The sequence below is a fragment of the Macaca thibetana genome, chromosome X (genome assembly GCF_024542745.1).
Source record: "Macaca thibetana thibetana isolate TM-01 chromosome X, ASM2454274v1, whole genome shotgun sequence".
NCBI lineage: Eukaryota > Metazoa > Chordata > Mammalia > Primates > Cercopithecidae > Macaca > Macaca thibetana.
In genome coordinates, this window is record NC_065598.1 from 1,100,336 (window position 1) to 1,122,063 (window position 21,728).

General features: G+C 53.4%; 2 protein-coding genes and 1 long non-coding RNA gene across 6 annotated transcripts in view; all 3 read left to right on the plus strand.

Annotated features, from left to right (window-relative positions):
* LOC126946853 (P2Y purinoceptor 8) overlaps positions 1 to 7,680 on the plus strand; it is a 74,102-nt gene extending 66,422 nt beyond the window's left edge. For 2 of the 3 annotated variants that reach the window (XM_050777565.1, XM_050777566.1), the window contains one exon: positions 2,821 to 7,680. In XM_050777565.1, the coding sequence (XP_050633522.1) occupies positions 2,845 to 3,924 (1,080 nt within the window). In that variant the 5' untranslated portion in view covers positions 2,821 to 2,844 and the 3' untranslated portion in view covers positions 3,925 to 7,680. Of the gene's footprint in view, positions 1 to 624; positions 1,507 to 2,820 lie in introns of those variants that run through there. The other variant, XM_050777567.1, reaches the window with a different exon arrangement.
* A 315-nt stretch (positions 7,681 to 7,995) lies between these two features.
* Positions 7,996 to 10,807, plus strand: LOC126946866 (uncharacterized). Of its 2 annotated transcripts, none has more exons than XR_007722787.1 (3): positions 7,996 to 9,841; positions 10,005 to 10,191; positions 10,521 to 10,807. It is a non-coding gene; the product is annotated as an uncharacterized LOC126946866 (long non-coding RNA). The 2 variants fall into 2 exon arrangements; XR_007722788.1 differs by having other exon boundaries at positions 7,996 to 9,603.
* Positions 10,808 to 18,041: 7,234 nt separating this feature from the next.
* LOC126946848 (probable bifunctional dTTP/UTP pyrophosphatase/methyltransferase protein) overlaps positions 18,042 to 21,728 on the plus strand; it is a 49,463-nt gene continuing 45,776 nt past the window's right edge. Inside the window, exon 1 of the mRNA XM_050777535.1 lies at positions 18,042 to 18,256. Coding sequence (XP_050633492.1) covers positions 18,164 to 18,256 — 93 coding nt within the window. The 5' untranslated portion in view covers positions 18,042 to 18,163. The remainder of the gene's footprint in view (positions 18,257 to 21,728) is intronic.

The following is a 21,728-nucleotide window of genomic DNA, read 5'->3' on the forward strand; positions in this document are numbered from 1 at the left end:
CATGTCTACAAAAAATAAAAATGTTAGCTGGGCATGGTGGCATGCACCTGTAGTCCCAGCTACTCAGGAGGCTGAGGCAGGAGGATTGCTTGAAGCCAGGAGTTTGAGACCAGCCTGGGCAACATAGCACAACTGCATGTCTACAAAAAATAAAAATATTAGCTGTGCATGGTGGTACTCTCACCTGTAGTCCCAGCTACTCAGGAGGCTAAAGCAGGAGGATTGCTTGATGCCAGGAGTTTGAGACCAACCTGGGCAATATAGCAAAACCCTATGTCTACAAAAAATAAAAATATTAGCTGTGCATGGTGGCATGCACCTGTAGCCCCAGCTACTCAGGAGGATTGCTTGAAGCCAGGAGTTTGAGACCAGCCTGGGCAATATAGCAAAACCCCATGTCTACAAAAAATAAAAATATTAGCTGGGCATGGTGGCATGCACCTGTAGTCCCAGCTACTCAGGAGGATTGCTTGAAGCCAGGAGTTTGAGACCGGCCTGGGCAATATAGCAAAACCCCATGTCTACAAAAAATAAAAATATTAGCTGTGCATGGTGGCATGCACCTGTAGCCCCAGCTACTCAGGAGGATTGCTTGAAGCCAGGAGTTTGAGACCAGCCTGGGCAATATAGCAAAACCCCATGTCTACAAAAAATAAAAATATTAGCTGGGCATGGTGGCATGCACCTGTAGTCCCAGCTACTCAGGAGGATTGCTTGAAGCCAGGAGTTTGAGACCGGCCTGGGCAATATAGCAAAACCCCATGTCTACAAAAAATAAAAATATTAGCTGTGCATGGTGGTACTCTCACCTGTAGTCCCAGCTACTCAGGAGGCTGAGGCAGGAGGATTGCTTGAGGCCAGGCATTGGAGGCTGCAGTGAGTTACGTTTGCACCACTGCCCTCCAGCCTGGGCAACAAAGCAAGACCCCATCTCCATAAAACAAAAACAAACAAGCAAAAGAACAATTCCAGGGCACCCCTGTTTCCAGTTCTGTCCACTTTACATTCTCGAAATAAAACTAGTGTCCCTTTGACAGACACATTTTTCATCAGCAGTGCATGGCTGAAGCGTCTGTCCTTCCAGACGTCCCCCACGGCCACAGCAGGCAGAACCCTAAGAAGGAAGGGTCTGATTTTCCTCCTGAAGCCATAGGTGGCCGGAGGTGCCCAGCTGGCCGTGGAGGGCGGTGCTGACTCGTGCATAACCTTAGGTTTCACACCTGGGCACGTCCAGGCGGGGCACAAAACTTCTCCCTGAAACTGAAATGAAAGCTCTGGGCCATTTTAAAAGCAGTTTGAGGAAGCTGTTTGCGCAGCGGTTGGTAAGAAGTCACAGGCCTCCTCTGGAGGAAGAAAGAGCAGGGTGGAGCCTTGGGTTGACATGGGTGTTACAAGCTAGAAAGACTTTGGAGATCTCCCGGCGCTCGGATTGTATGTTTTCTGCTGATACATGCTCTGTGGGAGGAATGTCCCTGAAATGAAAGGATTGACACCTGGGGGCTGAAGGTCGGTCGCTTTGTGGTTTCCATCCATGGGGGACAGTGAGTGAGTCGTGAGATCTGTACAACAATGCGTTCAACCTGCCCAGGGGAGCCACAGGCCCCACTCTGGATCTTCTAAGAGTCTCAGCCTGTGACATGCACCAAGGTCTCCAATGACCTCCCTGATCCAAAGAAGGAGGGGAAGGAGGGAGGGGAAGGAAGGAAGGAAGGGAGGGAGGGAGGGAGGGAGGGAGGGAGGGAAAGAAGGAATGAAGGAGAGAGGGGGGGAAGAGAAGGAAGGATGAGAGGGAAGGAGGAAAGAAAGGAGGGAGGGAAGGAAGGAGAGAGGAGAGAGAGGAAAGACAGAAGGATGGTAGGAAGGAAGGGAGAAAGGGAGGAAGGAGGCAGGGAGGGAAGGAAGGGAGGAGGGAAGGGAGGAAAGAGGGAGGGAGGGAGGGAAGGAAGGAACGAAGGAGGAAGGGAGGGAAGAGAAAGAAGGAGGGGAGGGAAGGAGGAAAGAAAGAGAGGGAAGGAAGGAGACAGGAGAAAGAGGAAAGACAGAAGGAAGGTAGGAAGGAAGGAAGAAAGGGAGGAAGGAGGGAGGGAGGGAGAGAAGGGAGGAAGGAGGGAGGGAAGGAAGGAACGAAGGAGGGAGGGAGGGAAGAGAAGGAAGGAGGGGAGGGAAGGAGGAAAGAAAGGAGGGAGGGAAGGAAGGAGAGAGGAGAAAGAAGAAAGACAGAAGGTAGGAAGGAAGGGAGAAAGGGAGGAAGGAGGGAGGGAAGGAGTGAAGGAAGGGAAGAGGGAAAGGAGGAAAGAGGGAGGGAGGGAAAGAAGGAATGAAGGAAGGAAGGAGGGAAGAGAAGAAAGGATGGGAGGGAAGGAAGGAAAGAGGAGAAAGAGGAAAGACGGAAGGTAGGAAGGGAGAAAGGGAGGAAGGAGGGAAAGAAGGAAGGAGGGAAGGAAGGAAGAAAGCAGAGAAGGGAGGGAGGGAGTGAGGGAAGGAAGGATGGGAAAAGGGAGGGAGTGGGGAGAACAGAAAAGAAGGGAAGGAAGGAGGGAAGAAGAGAAGGTAGGAGGGAGGGAGAGAAGGAAGGAGCCAGGAGGAAGGAAGGAGAAAGGGGAGAAGAGAGGAAAGAAGAAAACGACAGAGGGTGAAGAAAGGAAGCAGACAGGCAGGGAAAGAAGGAGGAGAGGGAAGGAGGGAGGAAGGGCGGGAGGGATGGAGGAGACCGGGAGCCGTCTGCGAACGCATGTCCCCACCCTCCTTGGTCCCCGGGGAGCCCTCCCGGCAGCCACCTCCCCGCCCGCACCCCTGAGCCGTGCGCCCTTCCCTCTGCAGAGCCCGGGCGAGGACCCCTCCAGGATGCACGTCCCAAACAGCACCGGCCCGGACAACGCGACGCTGCAGATGCTCCGGAACCCGACGATCGCGGTGGCCCTGCCGGTGGTGTACTCGCTGGTGGCGCTGGTCAGCATCCCGGGGAACCTGTTCTCCCTGTGGGTCCTGTGCCGGCGCATCGGGCCCAAATCCCCGTCGGTCATCTTCATGATCAACCTGAGCGTCACGGACCTGATGCTGGCCAGCGTGCTGCCGTTCCAGATCTACTACCACTGCAATCGCAACCACTGGGTGTTCGGCGTGCTGCTGTGCAACGTGGTCACCGTGGCCTTTTACGCAAACATGTACTCCAGCATCCTCACCATGACGTGCATCAGCGTGGAGCGCTTCCTGGGGGTCCTGTACCCGCTCAGCTCCACGCGCTGGCGCCGTCGTCGTTACGCGGTGGCCGCGTGCGCCGGGACCTGGCTGTTGCTCCTGGCCGCCCTGTCCCCGCTGGCGCGCACCGACCTCACCTACCCGGTGCACGCCCTGGGCATCGTCACCTGCTTCGATGTCCTCAAGTGGACGATGCTCCCCAGCGTGGCCATGTGGGCCGTGTTCCTCTTCACCATCTTCATCCTGCTGTTCCTCATCCCCTTCGTGGTCACCGTGGCCTGTTACACGGCCACCATCCTCAAGCTGTTACGCACGGAGGAGGCGCACGGCCGGGAGCAGCGGAGGCGCGCGGTGGGCCTGGCCGTGGTGGTCCTGCTGGCCTTTGTCACCTGCTTCGCCCCCAACAACTTCGTGCTCCTGGCGCACATCGTGGGTCGCCTGTTCTACGGCAAGAGTTACTACCACGTCTACAAGCTCACGCTGTGTCTCAGCTGCCTCAACAACTGTCTGGACCCGTTTGTGTATTACTTTGCCTCCCGGGAATTCCAGCTGCGCCTGCGGGAATATCTGGGCTGCCGTCAGGTGCCCGGAGACCCCCTGGACACGCGCCGCGAGAGCCTCTTCTCCGCCAGGACCACGTCCGTGCGCTCCGAGGCCGGTGCGCACCCCGAAGGGCTGGAGGGAGCCCCCAGGCCCGGCCTCATGAGGCAGGAGAGCGAGTTCTGAGTCTCCGGGGGTGCAGCTTGGAGAGCCAGGGGCGCATGGAGAGGCCACGGTGCCAGAGGTTCAGGGAGAACAGCTGCGTTTCTCCCAGGCACTGCAGAGGCACCGGTGAGGAAAGGTCTCCAGGTTTCACTGAGGGTAGAGAAACCAGCAAAACCCAGCGGCGCACAGGGCGCTCTGTGAGGCTGCAGCGGGTGTGCCATGCACCAGACAGCGTGTGCCACCACGCCCTGCTAATTTTTGTATTTTTTTTTAGTGGAGCCGGGCTGTCCACCCCCGAGTTCCTTAGACACTCCTTCTCACACCTGTCCGTCCCCGAGCATGGACATTCAACCAGCCCTGCTCCCTCTGCCACTCCATCTCTGGATATATCCTCCTTGGGCGACCTGCCAGCCCCATTCCCAGCTCCTCTCCTTGCTGACATCGTCCCTTAGCTGTGGTTCTGGCCTTTATTCTCCCCCAGAGGTGCTGGTCTCCTTAGTGTGGTGCACACCGACATTGCTGTTGGTTTCACTCAGGGCCACTGTGCTGGCTGTGGTTGGAATTCTTCTTTCAGAGGAACGAGGACAGATTTATATACTTCATCTCTGATGACTCCAGGAGCACCTGAGATTCCGGCACCTCAACTACTCCCGTGTTCCCCACATCTGCTCCCTGCTCCACCGCACCCCCCAACCTGGAGCTGACCACGGTGATTCCTGGCACGGTTGTTCTGACCTGGCTTGGAGGGCCCCCCACCCCTCCTCTGCTTCTGTGAATCCCTGCGAGTGAAGGAGGTCCCATCAGGCCCCTGGACCACCATCAGGCCTCCCTGACTCAGGACGAGGACCTCGGAGGCCCAGGTGTGGAAACGAGGCTCGGTGAGATGGGTCCCAGCCCATCCCAACCCAAGGGTGCAGCTTGATTCCGCAGTTCCCGGCCTTCTGCGCATTGTCTGCCTCGTGTTTCCCCCCCTGGCGAGTCCATCCGGGGTCCGGGGAGCAGGCAACTGGCCAGACCCGTGAGACCGTTTGGAGATCAAGCACCGGACACAGGTGTGGACCGCAGGAACCTGCAGGGGTGTCAGTCGCTGGGCCCCCTCCATGCTGTGTGGGTGGTGTTGAGCAGACTGTGTGTTTGTCTTTCTTCCTCTGCACCAGACGTGCCTGCACCAGCCCCAATACCTGAGCTGGTTTAGCGTAAAGAAGAGGTCTGACTCCCCACAGGCGTCCGAACATTACAGGGAATTGGATTCCTGGCTCTGTTGGGTGAGAAAGATGGTTCTGGAGGCGAGAATGGGAGAGCTGGTCATCCGCCCAGGGGCTCTGGGCAGTCTCCATAGTGGGTGGCCTCGGATGCTCAGCCCCTCCCTTTCTGTGCACTGGGGACACCGACGGAGGCCAAAGCTGCTGTTCAGAGGCCCTGTGTTGGCACCTCTCTCCTGCCATCATTACCATGGAAGGAAAACAGAGATGGCTTAGTAATTAATTCAATCATTCCCAAAACCCGTGTCCACCCGGAACATCAGGATGGGACCGTGTTTGGAAACCGGCTCTTTACAAATGTAATTTTTTTTTTTGTACTTTTTTTTTTTTTAATTATACTTTAAGTTCTAGGGTACATGTGCATAACGTGCAGGTGTGTTACATATGTATACTTGTGCCATGTTGGTGTGCTGCAGCCATCAACTCGTCAGCACCCATCAACTCGTCATTTACATCAGGTATAACTCCCAATGCCATCCCTCCCCCCTCCCCTTCCCCATAATAGGCCCCGGTGTGTGATGTTCCCCTTCCCGAGTCCAGGTGATCTCATTGTTCAGTTCCCACCTATGAGTGAGAACATGCGGTGTTCGGTTTTCTGTTCTTGTGATAGTTTGCTAAGAATGATGGTTTCCAGCTGCATCCATGTCCCTGCAAAGTAATGAAGTAAGGCGAGGCCATCCTGCATTTACAATGGGCCCAATCCAGTGTCCCTGTGAGAGACGGAAGAGGAGACACAGACACAGAGGAGGAGGCCACGTGGAGACGGAGGCAGAGATTGGAGTGATGCGGCCACAAGCCCAGGGACGCCTGGAGCCCCCGGGAGCTGGGAGAGGCAGGAAGGATCCTCCCCTAGAGCTTTCCAGGCAGTGTGACCCTGACACACCTGGATCTCAAATTTCTGGTCTCCAGGACCGGAGGAGGATAAACTCGTGTTAAGCCCCCAGTTGCTAGGAATTCTGGGATTTCATTTCAGCAGCTCCCGCCAATGCACACACGCATTGAATCCACTCTGACATCCTGAAACTGTGATGTGGACCAGTGCAACGCGCTGGTTCCTGGGTGGGTCATTTCGGGAGGCCCGCTGTGCCCCAGGCTGGATCCCAGGGAGTGCTCTGTGTGTGTGTGTGTGTGTGTGTGTGTGTTTGTGTGTGAGCAATAAAGCTTTTTAATCACCTGGGTGCAGGCGGGCTGAGTCCAAAAAGAGAGTCATCAAAGGGAGATAGGGGTGGGGCCGCTTTACAGGATTTGGATAGAGAAAGGGAAATTACAGTCAAAGGGGGTTCTCTGGTGGGCAGGGGTGGGGGGGTCACAAGGTGCTCAGTGGGGGAGCTTTTGAGCCAGGATGAGCCAGGAGAAGGAATTTCACAAGGTAATGTCATCACTTAAGGCAGGGACAGGCCATTTTCATTTTCACTTCTTTTGTGCTTTTTGGATGTAATCTCCCAGCTATGGCCACTAGAGACAGATGAAGGCTCCTGGAAGAATGACGCCCCTGTAATGTGTAATGCTCTTTTTGTGTGTGTGTTTTTGTTTCTGTTTTTTTGTTTTTTGTTTGTTTTTTGTCTGGATAGCACAGGAAGCTTTTTTTTTTTTTTTTTTTTTTTTTTTTCCCCGCAATGCCCAGCAGTCTGGTGGCTCATTCTCTCCATCACCCCCTAAGTCTGCTTCATGAATGACATCATGAAGGCATCCAGGATCCCTGGAGACAATAGCTCTGTGTTTTCTGATTTTTCTTGATTGAAGGACCAGAGTTTTTTTGGTTTTTGGTTTTTGGGTGTTTTTTGTTTTGTTTTTGTTTTTTTCTTTTTGAGACAGAGTCTCACTCTGTCACCCAGGCTGGAGTGCAATGGTGTGATCTCGGCTCACTGCAACCTCCGCCTCCTGGGTTCAAGCGATTCTCCTGCCTCAGCCTCCTGAGTAGCTGGGATGACAGGCACGCACCACCACACCCGGCTAATTTTTGTATTTTTAGTACAGACGGGGTTTCACCATGTTGGCCTGACTGGTCTCCAAATCCTGACCTCAGGTGATCTGCCCACCTCAGCCTTCCAAAGTGCTGGGATGACAGGCGTGAGCCCCTGCACGGTTCTGTATAAAGTGCTGCAGACCCTGGAGGTCAGCTTCATAAACCGAGCACCCCATCCCCTCCTTCAGAACGCTCCAGATCCCCCTGCCATGTGCCGTCGTGGCATGAAACCAGCCTTCCCGCCTTTGCCCTCTGCCGAGCCGTGGTCTTTGGTGAAGGCGAGTGAGGCAGGCGTAGACGTGGGACTGCCAGGATGGTGTACCAGCAAGTGCAGCCTGAATGTCCACATGTCTCCAGAAAAATGAGCCACTGTTGTGAGCTGGTCTGCAGGCTCCAGGCGGGGGAACCTCCCTGGGAAACAGCGCTCTCCCACACATGGATGAAGGACAGGCAGAGACTGCAGTGACGCAGCCACAAGCCCAGGGACCCCTGGAGCCCCCAGGAGCTGGGAGAGGCGGGAGGGATCCTCCCTTAGAGCCTCTCAGAAGGAATTGGGGCCGGGCGCGGTGGCTCAAGCCTGTAATCCCAGCACTTTGGGAGGCCGAGGCGGGCGGATCACGAGGTCAGGAGATCGAGACCATCCTGGCTGACACGGTGAAACCCCGTCTCTACTAAAAAATACAAAAAAAACTAGCCGGGCAAGGTGGCGGGCGCCTGTAGTCCCAGCTACTGGGGAGGCTGAGGCAGGAGAATTGCGTGAACCCGGGAGGCGGAGCCTGCTGTGAGCTGAGATCCGGCCACTGCACTCCAGCCTGGGCGGCAGAGCGAGACTCCGTCTCAAAGAAAAAAAAAAAAAAAAGAAAGAATTGGATACAATTGTAGTAGATTGAATAGTGGTCCCCAGAGAGATCTGTCCATAGCCTAATGCTCAGAGCTTGTGAGTAAGACCTTATTTGGAAACAGGGTCTTTGCAGATGTGATTAAGGACCTTGAGATTGGATCATTCTGGAGTAGGGTGGGCCCTAAACGCAATGGCAGGTGTCCTTCTAAGACACACAAGAGGAGATGCAGACGCAGAGGAGGAGGCCACGTGGAGACGGAGGCAGACACTGGAGTGATGCGGCCACAAGCCCAGGGACCCCTGGAGCCCCCAGGAGCTGGGAGAGGCAGGAAGGATCCTCCCCTAGAGCCTCCAGAGGGAACTGGGGGCTGCGGGAGAGACCCAGAACTTCCACAGAAAGAGAGAAATTGTCCTCCTGCTTCTCTAGACTGTCCCAAAGCTGAACCCTAGAAAGCAAAGCTGATACAGGAGCCTCCAGGACTGAAAGGCCTCAGTCAGCAAGAGACCCCGTAGGAGATCCAACCGCAGGTGCTCAGCGTGGGCCTTGGGTGTGTCTCATGGGGGTGGGGGGCGGAACCCGTGAAAAACCTCAGAGTAACACCTTCAGGGCAATGCACAGAAGATCCCTAAACTGCCTTGTAAACAAAACTGAGAGCTTGAGTCAGAGGAAGCCGAGAGGATATCCTTCCTCGACACTGTGTGAGAACGCCGACATCCTCCCGCAAATGAAGACGTTGCAAGCAGGCAAAGTGCTTCAGTTTTTTTTTGTTGTTTTTTTTTTGTTTTTGCCTTTATGACGATTTGTGCAGCCACTTGGCTATGGAGAGCGACCGACACCCCCTCTTACATCTGTGAATGTTTCCTGGAAGCTGACTCCGTGTGTTCACTTGCCGAGCTTTGAGTAAAAAGATAGCACGTGTCTGTTGACTCACACCCGTGTTTTAAGATGGAAAACTTTACTTCTGTCCTTGGCAGGACATGGAGAGAGGGAGGCACTCCAAAAAGTCTCAGCCTCCATCAAGACGTGGTGGTTCATGCCGGTAATCCCAGCACTTTGGGAGGCTCAGGCCGGAGGACTGCTTGAGTCCGGGAGTTCAAGGGCCAATCTAGGCAACACGGTGAGACCCTGTGTCTGTAAAAATTAAAAATAAAACATAAAAAAAAAATCAGCGTTGATGCTGCTTCTGTTTTGTTCCACTGCAGAAGGCAAATGTGTTTCTGTCTCTGATTTCTGTGGGGTTTGCATTTTAAACACAGACCCCATTTGATGCTGGATCCAATGTCTTATCCTCTTCACAGGCTCCCTGTCTTGGTCCGTTTATCCTGCTGGAAAACAAACAAACAAAAACAAAAACAAAACGCCATTGCTTTACTCAGGGTTCTCTAGAGGGACAGGACTAATAGCATAGATAGATAGATAGATACATAGATAGATAGATAGATAGATAGATAGATAGATAGATAGATAGTAGGTAGAGATAGATGATTGATAGATTGATAGATAGATAGTAGGTAGAGATAGATAGATGTAGATAGATAGATGATAGATACAGATAGATAGATAGATGATAGATAGATAGATAGATAGATAGATAGATAGATAGATAGATAGATAGATAGATAGATAGTAGGTAGATAGATACAGATAGATAGATGATAGAGACATAGATAGATAGATGATACATAGATAGTAGGTAGATACAGATAGATAGATGATAGACAGATGATAGATAGTAGGTAGATAGATACAGATAAATGATAGATAGTAGATAGATATAGACAGATAGATGATAGATAGATAGATAGATACATACACAGATAGATAGATAGATAGATAGATAGATAGATAGATAGATAGATAGATAGTAGGTAGATAGATACAGATAGATAGATGATAGATAGATAGTAGGTAGATAGATATAGATAGATAGATAGATAGATAGATAATAGATAGACAGTAGGTAGATAGATATAGATAGATGATAGACAGACAGATAGATAGATAGATAGATGATAGATAGATAGATAGTAGGTAGATAGATACAGATAGATAGATAATAGATAGACAGTAGGTAGATAGATATAGATAGATGATAGACAGACAGACAGATAGATAGATAGATAGATAGATAGATAGATGATAGATAGATAGATAGATAGATAGATAGATAGTAGGTAGATAGATACAGATAGATAGATAGATAATAGATAGACAGTAGGTAGATAGATATAGATAGATAGACAGACAGACAGACAGACAGATAGATAGATAGATAGATAGATAGTAGGTAGATAGATACAGATAGATAGATAGATAATAGATAGACAGTAGGTAGATAGATATAGATAGATGATAGACAGACAGACAGATAGATAGATAGATAGATAGATAGTAGGTAGATAGATACAGATAGATAGATGATAGATAGATACATACATACACAGATAGATAGATAGATAGTAGGTAGATAGATACAGATAGATAGATGATAGATAGATAGATGGTAGATAGATACAGATAGATAGATAGATAATACATAGACAGTAGGTAGATAGATATAGATAGATGATAGACAGACAGACAGATAGATAGATAGATAGATAGATAGATAGATAGATAGATAGATAGATAGATAGATAGATTGATAGATAAAAGAGTTTAAGACTGGGCGCAGTGGCTCACACCTGTAATTCCAGCACTTTGGGAGGCCGAGGTAGGCAGATCACCTGAGGTCCAGAATTCAAGACCATCCTGGCCAACAAGGTGAAACCCCGTCTCTACTAAAAATACAAAATTACCAGGCGTGGTGTCGGGCACCTGTAATCCCAGCTACTCGGGAGGCTGAGGCAGGAGAATCGCTTGAACCTGGGAGGCGGAGGTTGTAGTGAGCTGAGATCACGTCACTGCACTCCAGCCTGGGTGACAGAACAAGACTCTGTCTCAAAAAAAAAAAAAAAATAGACAAATGGATAGATACGTGGATAGATAATAGATGGATAGATAGATGCATACATGGGTAGATAGATGACAGATTGATAAATGGATGATAGGAGATAGATAGATACATACATACATACATAGATACATAGATGAAAGGTAGATGATAGATTGATAGATGATAGATGAAAGTCTAGATGATGGATAGATGGATAGATAGACAACAGATTGATAATGGAAAGATAGATGGATAGAAGATAGGTAGATAGATAGATAATACATTGATGATGGAAAGATAGAAAGGTGAATAGATGGATAGAAGATAGATAGATAGATAGATAGATAGATAGATAGATGATAGTTATACAGATGATAGATAGATGGATACATAGATAAACAGAATGGATGGATAGATAGATAATAGATGATAGCTAGATAGATGCAGGTAGATAATGGATACACAGATGGATAATAGATACATAGACAACATAAGTGGGGGGATAGATGACAGATGAGGTAGGTAGGTAGATACAATAGATAGATGACAGGTAGGAAGAATAGATAGATGATGGATAGACAGATATATATATACATAGATGGATAGATAGATACATAGATGATAGATACATACATATATAGATGGATAGATAGATGATAGATGGATAGATACAGAGATGATAGACAGATACATACATACATAGATGGATAGATAGATGATAGACAGATATATACATGGATAGATAGACGATTGATAGATACATACATACATAGATGGATAGATAGATGATAGACAGATATATACATGGATAGATAGACGATTGATAGATACATACATACATAGATGGATAGATAGATGATAGATATATACATGGATAGATAGACGATTGATAGATACATACATACATAGATGGATAGATAGATGATAGACAGATATATACATGGATAGATAGACGATTGATAGATACATACATACATAGATGGATAGATAGATGATAGACAGATATATACATGGATAGATAGACGATTGATAGATACATACATACATAGATGGATAGATAGATGATAGACAGATATATACATGGATAGATAGACGATTGATAGATACATACATACATAGATGGATAGATAGATGATAGACAGATATATACATGGATAGATAGACGATTGATAGATACATACATACATAGATGGATACATAGATGATCGATAGACAGATACAAACATACAAACATAGATGATAGATAGATAAATACATACATACATAGATCCATAGATGGATGGATAGATAGATAGATATCATGGCTAAATAGATGGAAGGGTGATAGATAGATCCGCAGACAAGATAGATGGATACATGATAGATGAATAGCTGGATAAATGATGGACAACATAGACACATAGATAGATGATAGATAGACAAACCCTCGCATGCTAACTCAGGGTTTCTCCACCTCAGCACAGCTGACATTTGGGGCTGGAGGGCTCTCTGCGGTGGGGCCGTCCCAGGCACTGTAGGATGTTGAGCAGTGGCCCTGGGCTCTGCCCACCAGATGGGAGCAGCACCCCCACACTGCACACACCCAGACATGACAGCCAAACATATCTTCAGACATTGCCAGGTGTTTCCTGGACGGTAGGATCTCCTCAGTTCTTGGCAACTGAATTACACACAACCTACAAACCGGCACACATTTGAGAATCTTTGAACATCAGACTATGCGATGCTGGCTCAATGCAAAACAGGACATTAAGGAGAGAAGCCCGGCCTGGCGGGATGGGGTGTCTGAGTTTGCCGGGGTTGCCATAGCAAAGTTCTGTACGCTGTACAGCTTAGACAACAAACATTGATTCTCCCACAGTCCTGGAGGCTGGAGGTCTGAGGTCAAAGTGTGGGCACGGCTGGTTCCTCCTGAGGCCTCTCTCCTGGGCTTGGAGACGCCGTCTTCTCCTTGTGTCCTCACAGGCTCGTCCCTCTGTGTGTGTCTGTGTCCTCATCTCCTCTTCTTATGGGATGTCTTAGTCCATTGCAGGCTGCTATCACAGAATACCATAGACTGGCTGGCTTAGACACAACAGGCATTTGGCCGGGCACAGTGGCTCACGCCTGTAATCGCACCACTTTGGGAGGCCGAGGCAGGCAGATCACCTGAGGTCAGGAGTTCGAGACCAGCCTGACCAACATGGTGAAACCCTGTCTCTACTAAAAGAAAAAAAAAAATTACAAAAAAGTAGCTGGGCGAGGTAGCAGGCACCTGTAGTCCCAGCTACTCAGGAGGCTGAGGCAGGAGAATGGCGTGAACCCTGGAGGTGGAGCTTGCAGTGAGCCGAGATTGCACCACTGCACTCCAGCCTGGGCGACAGAGTGAGATTCTGTCTTAGAAAAAAAAACAAAAAACAAAACAAATAAACAACAACAACAAACAAAAAACAGGCATTGGCCGGGTGCGGTGGCTCATGCCTGTAATCCCAGCACTTTGGGAGGCCAAGGCGGGCAGATCACCTGAGGTCAGGAGTTCGAGACCAGCCTAACCAATGTGGTGAAACCCCATCTCTACTAAAAAAATAATAATAATACAAAAAAATTAGCGGGGCGTGGTGGCAGGCGCCTGTAGTCCCAGCTACTCAGGAGGCTGAGGCAGGAGAATGGCGTGAACCCAGGAGGAGGAGCTTGCAGTGAGCTGAGATCGCGCCACTGCACTCCAGCCTGGGGGACAGAGCGAGACTCTGTCTCAAAAACAAAGAAACAAAAAAAAAAAAAACAGGCATTGGCCGGGCATGGTGGCTCACGCCTGTAATCCCAGCACTTGGGAAGGCCAAAGTGGGTGGATCACCTGAGGTCGGGAGTTTGAGACCAGCCTGGCCAACATAGAGAAACCCCATCTCTACTAAAAGATACAAAAAATTAGCCGGGTGTGGTGGCGGGCACCTGTAGTCCCAGATACTCAGGAGGCTGAGGCAGGAGAATCGCTTGAACCTGGGAGGCAGAGGTTGCAGTGAGCCGAGATCGTGCCACTGCGCTCCAGTCTGAGCAACAGGGCAAGAGTCAGTCTTAAAAAAAAAAAGCAAAGGAAATTCTGAAGGGCACATTGAGAGCAGGAGGGCTGCAGTAGTCAGGGCTTTTGAGCAGTTAAATCTCTGCCTGGTGGGGTTTCAATGCTGTGGCCATAACGGAGAACTTACAGGCTGCTGGACCCCATCTCTGGTTAGCTGGCACCCCTTCTGGAACGCTGGTATGGGGGACTGGGGGGATCCGTGTCTCCCCATCGACTTGTCTACCAGGTGAATAGCACCTTATTTGGAAATAGGGTTCTTACATGTGCAATTAGTTCATGGTTTCAAGATATCATGCTGGATTAAGGTAGACCCTAAGTCCAATGACAAGTGTCCTTCTAAGAGACAGAAGAGGAGACACAGACACAGAGGAGAAGGCCACGTGGAGACGGACGCAGAGACTGGAGTGATGCGGCCACAAGCCCAGGGACGCCTGGAGACCCCAGGAGCTGGGAGAGGCAGGAAGGATCCTCCCCTAGAGGCATCAGAGGGAGCGTGGCCCTGCCTATGCCTTGATTTCAGATTTCTGGCCTGCAAGGCTGTAATGCAATTGACTTTTGCTGTTTTAAGTTCCAGGGTTTTCAGTGACGGTTACCAGTAACCCCCACTGTAGGTCACTGAACCCTTCAGCTTTGCCTGTACCTGTTCAGGAAGTGGCAGCGTTCACTTCATCTTCCATAGATAATTGCTATAATTTTCTTTGCTATTTTTCCTTTTCTTTTTCTTTTTTTTTTTTTTTTTTTTTTTTTGAGATGAAATCTTGCTCTGCCGCCCAGGCTGGAGTGCAGTGGTGCGATCCCGGCTCACTGCAAGCTCCGCCTCCTGGGTTCAGGCCATTCTCCTGCCTCAGCCTCCCGAGTAGCTGGGACTACAGGTGCCGCCACCTCGCCCGGCTAATTTTTTGTATTTTTCAGTAGAGACGGGGTTTCACCGTGTTAGCCAGGATGGTCTCGATCTCCTGAGTTCGTGATTTATCTGCTTCCCAAAGTGCTGGGATTATAGGCATGAGCCACCACACCCGGCCTTCCTTTGCTATTTTTCTTTATGATTTAATATCTCACCCGCGGCTGGGCCCAGTGGCTCACACCTGTAATCCCAGCACTTTGGGAGGCTGAGGTGGGTGGATCACCTGAGGTCAGGAGTTCGAGACCAGCCTGGTCAACACGGCGAAACCCCATCTCTACTAAAAATGCAAAAATTAGCCAGGTGTGATGGCAGGTGCCTGTAATCCTAGCTCCTCTGGAGGCTGAGGGAGGAGAATCGCTTGAACCTGGGAGGCGGAGGTTGCAGTGAGCCGAGATCATACCATTGTGCTCCAGCCTGGGTGACAGAGTGAGACTGCATCTCAAAAAAAGAAAGAAAAGAAAAGAAAAGAAAAGAAAAGAAAAGAAAAGAAAAGAAAGAAAGAAAGAAAGAAAGGAAGGAAGGAAGGAAGGAAGGAAGGAAGGAAGGAAGGAAGAAAGAAAGGAAGAAAGAAAGAAAGGAAGAAAAGAAAAGAAAAGAAAGAAAGAAAAGAAAAGAAAAGAGAAAAGAAAGGAAAGAAAGAAAAGAAAGGAAGGAAGGACGAAAACAGCTTCACTTGCATGGAGTTTATGTTATATGCAGTACAGTTTGTAAAGTTGTGATTCCCTCTGTTGCTTCAAAACGAAGAAAAGTTACTTCTCCAAAAATATGAAATATGAATCTGTATGCTGCTGTTATTTTTAATTTTTTTTTCAAAACTCACAATATTGCAAATCAGACATCACGTGGTTTAGGTGTTTTATTTTTTCCTCCCGTTTATTTGACTATTCTGTAACTTCTCTGTTTTCCGTTTTCTCCATAATGTATTGGACACCCTCAGACGTCGTTCCACAGTGAACAAAAGTAACTGTGGGATTCCGTTCTCTGTATCTACACATCGCTGGCATGTGATCTGGGTGTATGATTATTTTTGACATTTTATTGTAAAATCTTCTGAGTCACAAAAGGCTGGGGAAACAGTACCCGGAGTCTCCAGGCCACGTTGGGTTTATGTGGAGCAGGTGCGGCTGGGCTCTGGGTGGGGGCGGGTTAAGAAAAATCCAGGCACAGCTCACGCGCGCCCCCTGCAGCCTGCGGCGCGCAAGGGACCAGCTGCCTGGAGGTGGGGTCCGTTTAGGGAGGGAAGGTGCAGCCGAGACCACCAGGGCGTCCCTGACCTCGCAGCGCCCGCTCTGGTCCCACCCCTGAGCCCACAGGGGGTCCCCACGCCGCGCCCATCACCAGGCGCGCGGATCCCCAATGTCCACGCCCCTCCCACAAGGACCCCCACCTTCTTCCACACCCCTCCCACCCAGCCCGCGGGGACCCCCATCTCCATACCCTTCCCAGCATTCTCGCGGGGACCCTCATCTCCAAAGCTCTCCCACCATCCCCACGGGGACCCCATCTCCACGCCCCTCCCGCCATCCCCGCGGGGACCCCATCTCCATGCCCCTCCCACCGGTCATGGAGGGGCCCCCTTCTCGCCATTCCCACCAGTCCCGCGGGGACCCCCATATCCACGTCCCTCCCACCACGCCCGCGGGGACCCCATCTCCACGCCCCTCCCACCCGTCCTGGAGGGACCCCCTCATCTCCACGCCCCTCCCACCAGGCCCGCAGGGACCCCATCTCCACGCCCCTCCCACCAGGCCCGTGGACAACCCCGTCTCCACGTCCCTCCTACCAGGCCCGCGGACGGCCCCATATCCACGCCCCTCCCACCAGGCCCGTGGGGACCCCATCTCCATACCCCTCCCAGCATTCTCGCGGGGACCCTCATCTCCAAACCCCTCCCACCATCCCCACGGGGACCCCATCTCCACGCCCCTCCCACCGGTCCTGGAGGGGTCCCCTTCTCCACGCCATTCCCACCAGGCCCGCGGGGACCCTCATATCCACGCCCCTCCCACCAGGCCCGCGGAGACCCCATCCCCACACGCCTCCCACCGGTCCTGGAGGGCCCCCCGACGTCTCCACACCCCTCCCACCAGGTCCGTGGACAGCCCCATATCCATGCCCCTCCCACCGGTCCTGGAGGGACCCCCCCATCTCCTCGCCCCTCCCACCAGACCCGTGGACAGCCCCATATCCACGCCCCTCCCACCAGGCCCGCGGGGACCCCATATCCACGCCCCTCCCACCAGGCCCGTGGACAGCCCCATATCCACGCCCCTCCCACCAGGCCCGCGGGGACCCTCATCTCCACGCCCCTCCCACCAGGCCCGCGGGGACCCCATATCCACGCCCCTCCCACCAGGCCCGTGGACAGCCCCATATCCACGCCCCTCCCACCAGGCCCGCGGGGACCCCATATCCACGCCCCTCCCACCAGGCCCGTGGACACCCCGTCTCCACGCCCCTCCCGCCGGCCCCGCGGGGAACCCCCGATCTCTACGTTCCCCAAGACGGCGCCCACAAGACCCCCATCTCTGAGCCTGGCCCCCCCACTTTCGGGTAAGAACACCCCACCCCCCACCGCTGCTCACAACCGCAGCCGCGGGAACCCCAGCATTTCCACTCCCCACGCCGCGCCTGCAAGGAACCCCAGGAATCCACTCCGGCCTTTCCTCCCTGGGGGACCCCCAGCTGCTGGCGCGTCCTGCGGGATTGTCAGTCTTGGCGCTGCGGGCGGGGCGGGGAGGGGCGGGGCGAGCGCCAGGGGCGGGGACAGGGCCCGGGAGGCGGAGCTGGGGGCGGTGCTTCACTGCGAGGCCGGGGCGGTGCCCGAGGGGAGTCGGGCGGGGGTGTGGCCTGGGCGTGGCCTCACGGGGAGACCAATGGAGGCGTGGGGTGGGCGTGGCCTGGAGGGGAGGGCAACGACGGCGAGGCCGGGGCGGGGCATCGCGGGGAGGCCAATGAAGGCATGGACTGGGCGTGGCCTCACAGGGAGGCCAATGGAGGCGTGGAGTGGGCGTGGCCTGAAGGGGAGGGCAACGACGGCGAGGCCGGGGCGGGGCATCGCGGGGAGGCCAATGAAGGCATGGACTGGGCGTGGCCTCACGGGGAAGCCAATGGAGGCTTGGAGTGGGCGAGGCCTGGCGAGGAAGGCAATGAAGACCTGGACGGGGCGTGGCCTCGCGGAGGCGGGCGGGGCGTGGCCTCGCGGAGGCGGGACTCTGGCCGCCGTTTTTTGCAGCTGCGCTCACCGCGGGCTCTGGGCTCAGCTCCGCGGACTCCCGGCTCCCGGCGTGGGCGCCATGGTGCTGTGCCCGGTGATCGGGAAGCTGCTGCACAAGCGCGTGGTGCTGGCCAGCGCCTCCCCGCGCCGTCAGGAGATCCTCAGCAACGCGGTGCGGCCTGGGCCTGGGCGGGGCAGGGGGCAGGGGGCGGAGGGGCTGAACCCAGGAGGGCCCAGAGACCCAGGAACCCGAGGGGTAGGGACGGGAGAGTGACCCGAGACCCTGAGGGATGGGGGAGGGCAGAGTGACCCGGGACCCCCAGGGATGCTGTTGGGGAGAGTGACCCGGAAGCTCCAGGGATGGGGGAGGGGAGAGTAACCCGGGACCCCCGAGGGATGGGGGTGGGGAGTGACCTGCGACCCCTTAGGGATGGGGAAGGAGAGAGTAACTCGGGACCCCTAGGAATGGGGAGGGTAGAGTGACCGAGGACCCCTAGGGGTGGGGAGAGCAGTCTGACCCTGGACCCCCATGGATGGGGACGGGGAGAGTAACCCGGGACCCCTAGGAATGGGGAGGGCTGAGTCACCCAGGAGCCCCTAGGGGTGGGGAGAGCAGTCTGACCCTGGACCCCCATGGATGGGGACGCGGAGAGTAACCCGGGACCCCTAGGGTTGGGGAGGGCTGAGTCACCCAGGAGCCCCTAGGGACGGGGGAGGGGAGAGTCACCCAGGCCCCTAGGAATGGGGAGGGCAGAGTGACCTGGGACCCCCAGGGATGTGGGAGGGGAGAGTAAGCCGGGACCCCTAGGGATGGGGAGGGCTGAGTCACCCAGGAGCCCCCAGGGATGGGGGAGGGGAGAGTAACCCAGGCCCCTAGGAATGGGGAGTGTAGAGTGACCTGGGACCCCCAGGGATGTGGGAGGGGAGAGTAACCCGGGACCCCTAGGGATGGGGGAGTGGGGGAGAGTAACCCAGGACCCCTAGGAATTTGGAGGGCAGAGTGACGCGGGACCCCCAGGGTTGGGGGTGAGGGGAGTAACCCAGGACCCTTAGGGATGGGGTTGGGGAGAGTGATCCCGGACCCCTAGGAATGGGGAGGGCAGACTGACCCAGAACCCCCAGGGATGGGGACGGGGAGAGTAACCCGGGACCCTAGGGTTGGGGAGGGCTGAGTCACCCAGGAGCCCCTAGGGGTGGGGGAGGGGAGAGTAACCCAAGACCCCTAGGAATGGGGGAGGGAAGAGTGACCCAGGATCCCCAGGGATGGGGAGGGCAGAGTCACCCAGGACCCCTAGAGATGGGGAGGGCAGAGTCACCCAGGACCCCTAGAGATGGGGAGGGCAGAGTCACCCAGGACCCCTAGGGATGGTGGTGGGGAGACTAACCCGGGACCCCCTAGGGATGGGGTTGGGAAGAGTGACCCAGGACCCCTAGGCATGGGGTTGGGAAGAGTGACCTAGGAGCCCCTAGGCATGGGGTTGGGGAGAGTAACCTGGGACCCCTAGGAATGGGAAGGGCAGAGTGACCCAGGACCCCTAGGGATGGTGGTGGGGAGACTAACCCGGGACCCCTAGGGATGGGGAAGGGGAGAGTGACCTAGGAGCCCTAGGCATGGGGTTGGGGACAGTAACCTGGGACCCCTAGGAATGGGGAGGGCAGTGTGACCCAGGACCCCTAGGGATGGGGAAGGGGAGCGTGACCCAGGACCCCTAGGGATGGGGATGGGGAGACTAACCCAGGACCCCCCTAGGAATGGGGAGGGCAGAGTGACCCAGGACCCCTAGGGATGGTGGTGGGGAGACTAACCTGGGACCCCTAGGGATGTGGAAGGGGAGAGTGACCTAGGAGCCCTAGGCATGGGGTTGGGGACAGTAACCTGGGACCCCTAGGAATGGGGAGGGCAGTGTGACCCAGGACCCCTAGGGATGGGGAAGGGGAGCGTGACCCAGGACCCCTAGGGATGGGGATGGGGAGACTAACCCAGGACCCCCCTAGTGATGAGGGAGAGCAGAGTGACCCAGGACCCCCTAGGAATGGGGAGGGCACAGTGACCCAGGACCCCCTAGGGATGGGGGAAGGGAGAGTGACCCGGGACTCCCTAGGGATGGGGGAGGGGAGTGACCTGGGACCCCTGGGGATTGGGGAGGTGAGTGATCCAGGACTTCTAGGGATGGAGTGAGCCCTGTGACTGAAGGTTGGGCTTCGTAGTTGGGGTGTGGGAAGTGTTTCCTGGTGCCCCCGTGGGGATCTTATTGCGGGTGGTAGTGGGCCTAGGCAGTGGGTGTCTGCCTCTCTCTGGAGCCCTAATGACATGGAGGAGAGGGTCTAGTGATGAAGGGATAGTTACTGGTGATGGGGGTAGTTACTGGTGATGGGGGATAGTTATAGGTGATGTGGGATAGTTACTGGTGATGGGAGATAGTTACTGTTGATGGGGGGATGGTTACTGGTGATGGGGGGATGGTTACTGGTGATGGGATATAGTTACTGGTGATGGGGGTTAGTTACTGGTGATGGGGGGTAGTTATTGGTGATGGGGGGTAGTTACTGGTGATGGGGATAGTTACTGGTGATGGGGGACAGTTACTGGTGATGGGGGTAGTTACTGATGATGGGGGTAGTTACTGGTGATGGGGGACAGTTACTGGTGATGGGGGTAGTTACTGGTGATGGGGAGATGGTTACTGGTGATATGGGATAGTTACTGGTGATGGGGATAGTTACTGGTGATGGGGGTAGTTACTGGTGATGGGGGACAGTTACTGGTGATGGGGGTAGTTACTGGTGATGGGGAGATGGTTACTGGTGATATGGGATAGTTACTGGTGATGGGGGGTAGTTACTGGCGATGGGGGTAGTTACTGTTGATGGGGGAATGGTTACTGGTGATGTGGGATAGTTACTGGTGATATGGGATAGTTACTGGTGATGGGCGGTAGTTACTGGTGATGGGAGGTACTATCCTCACTGGTGATGGGGGGTAGTAACTGGTGATGGGGGATAGTTACTGGTGATGGGGATAGTTACTGGTGATGGGGATAGTTACTGGTGATGGGGGTAGTTACTGGTGATGGGGGGTAGTTACTGGTGATGGGGGTAGTTACTGGTGATGGGGGTAGTTACTGGTGATGGGGATAGTTACTGGTGATGGGAGTAGTTACTGGTGATGGGGGTAGTTACTGGTGATGGGGGGTAGTTACTGGTGATGGGGGGTAGTTACTGGTGATGGGGGTAGTTACTGGTGATGGGGGGTAGTTACTGGTGATGTGGGGTAGTTACTGGTGATGGGGGGTAGTTACTGGTGATGGGGGGTAGTTACTGGTGATGGGGGGTACTACCCTCACTGGTGATGGAGGGCAGTTACTGGTGATGAGGGATAGTTACTGGTGATGCGGGGTAGTTACTGGTGATGTGGGGTAGTTACTGGCGATAGGGGTTAGCTACTGGTGATGGGGGTTAGCTACTGGTGATGGGGGTTAGCTACTGGTGATGGGGATAGTTACTGGTGGTGATGGGGGTAGTTACTGTTGATGGGGGTAGTTACTGGTGATGGGGGTTAGTTACTGGTGATGGGGTAGTTACTGGTGATGGGGGTAGTTACTGGTGATGGGGGTAGTTACTGGTGGTGGGGAGTAGTTACTGGT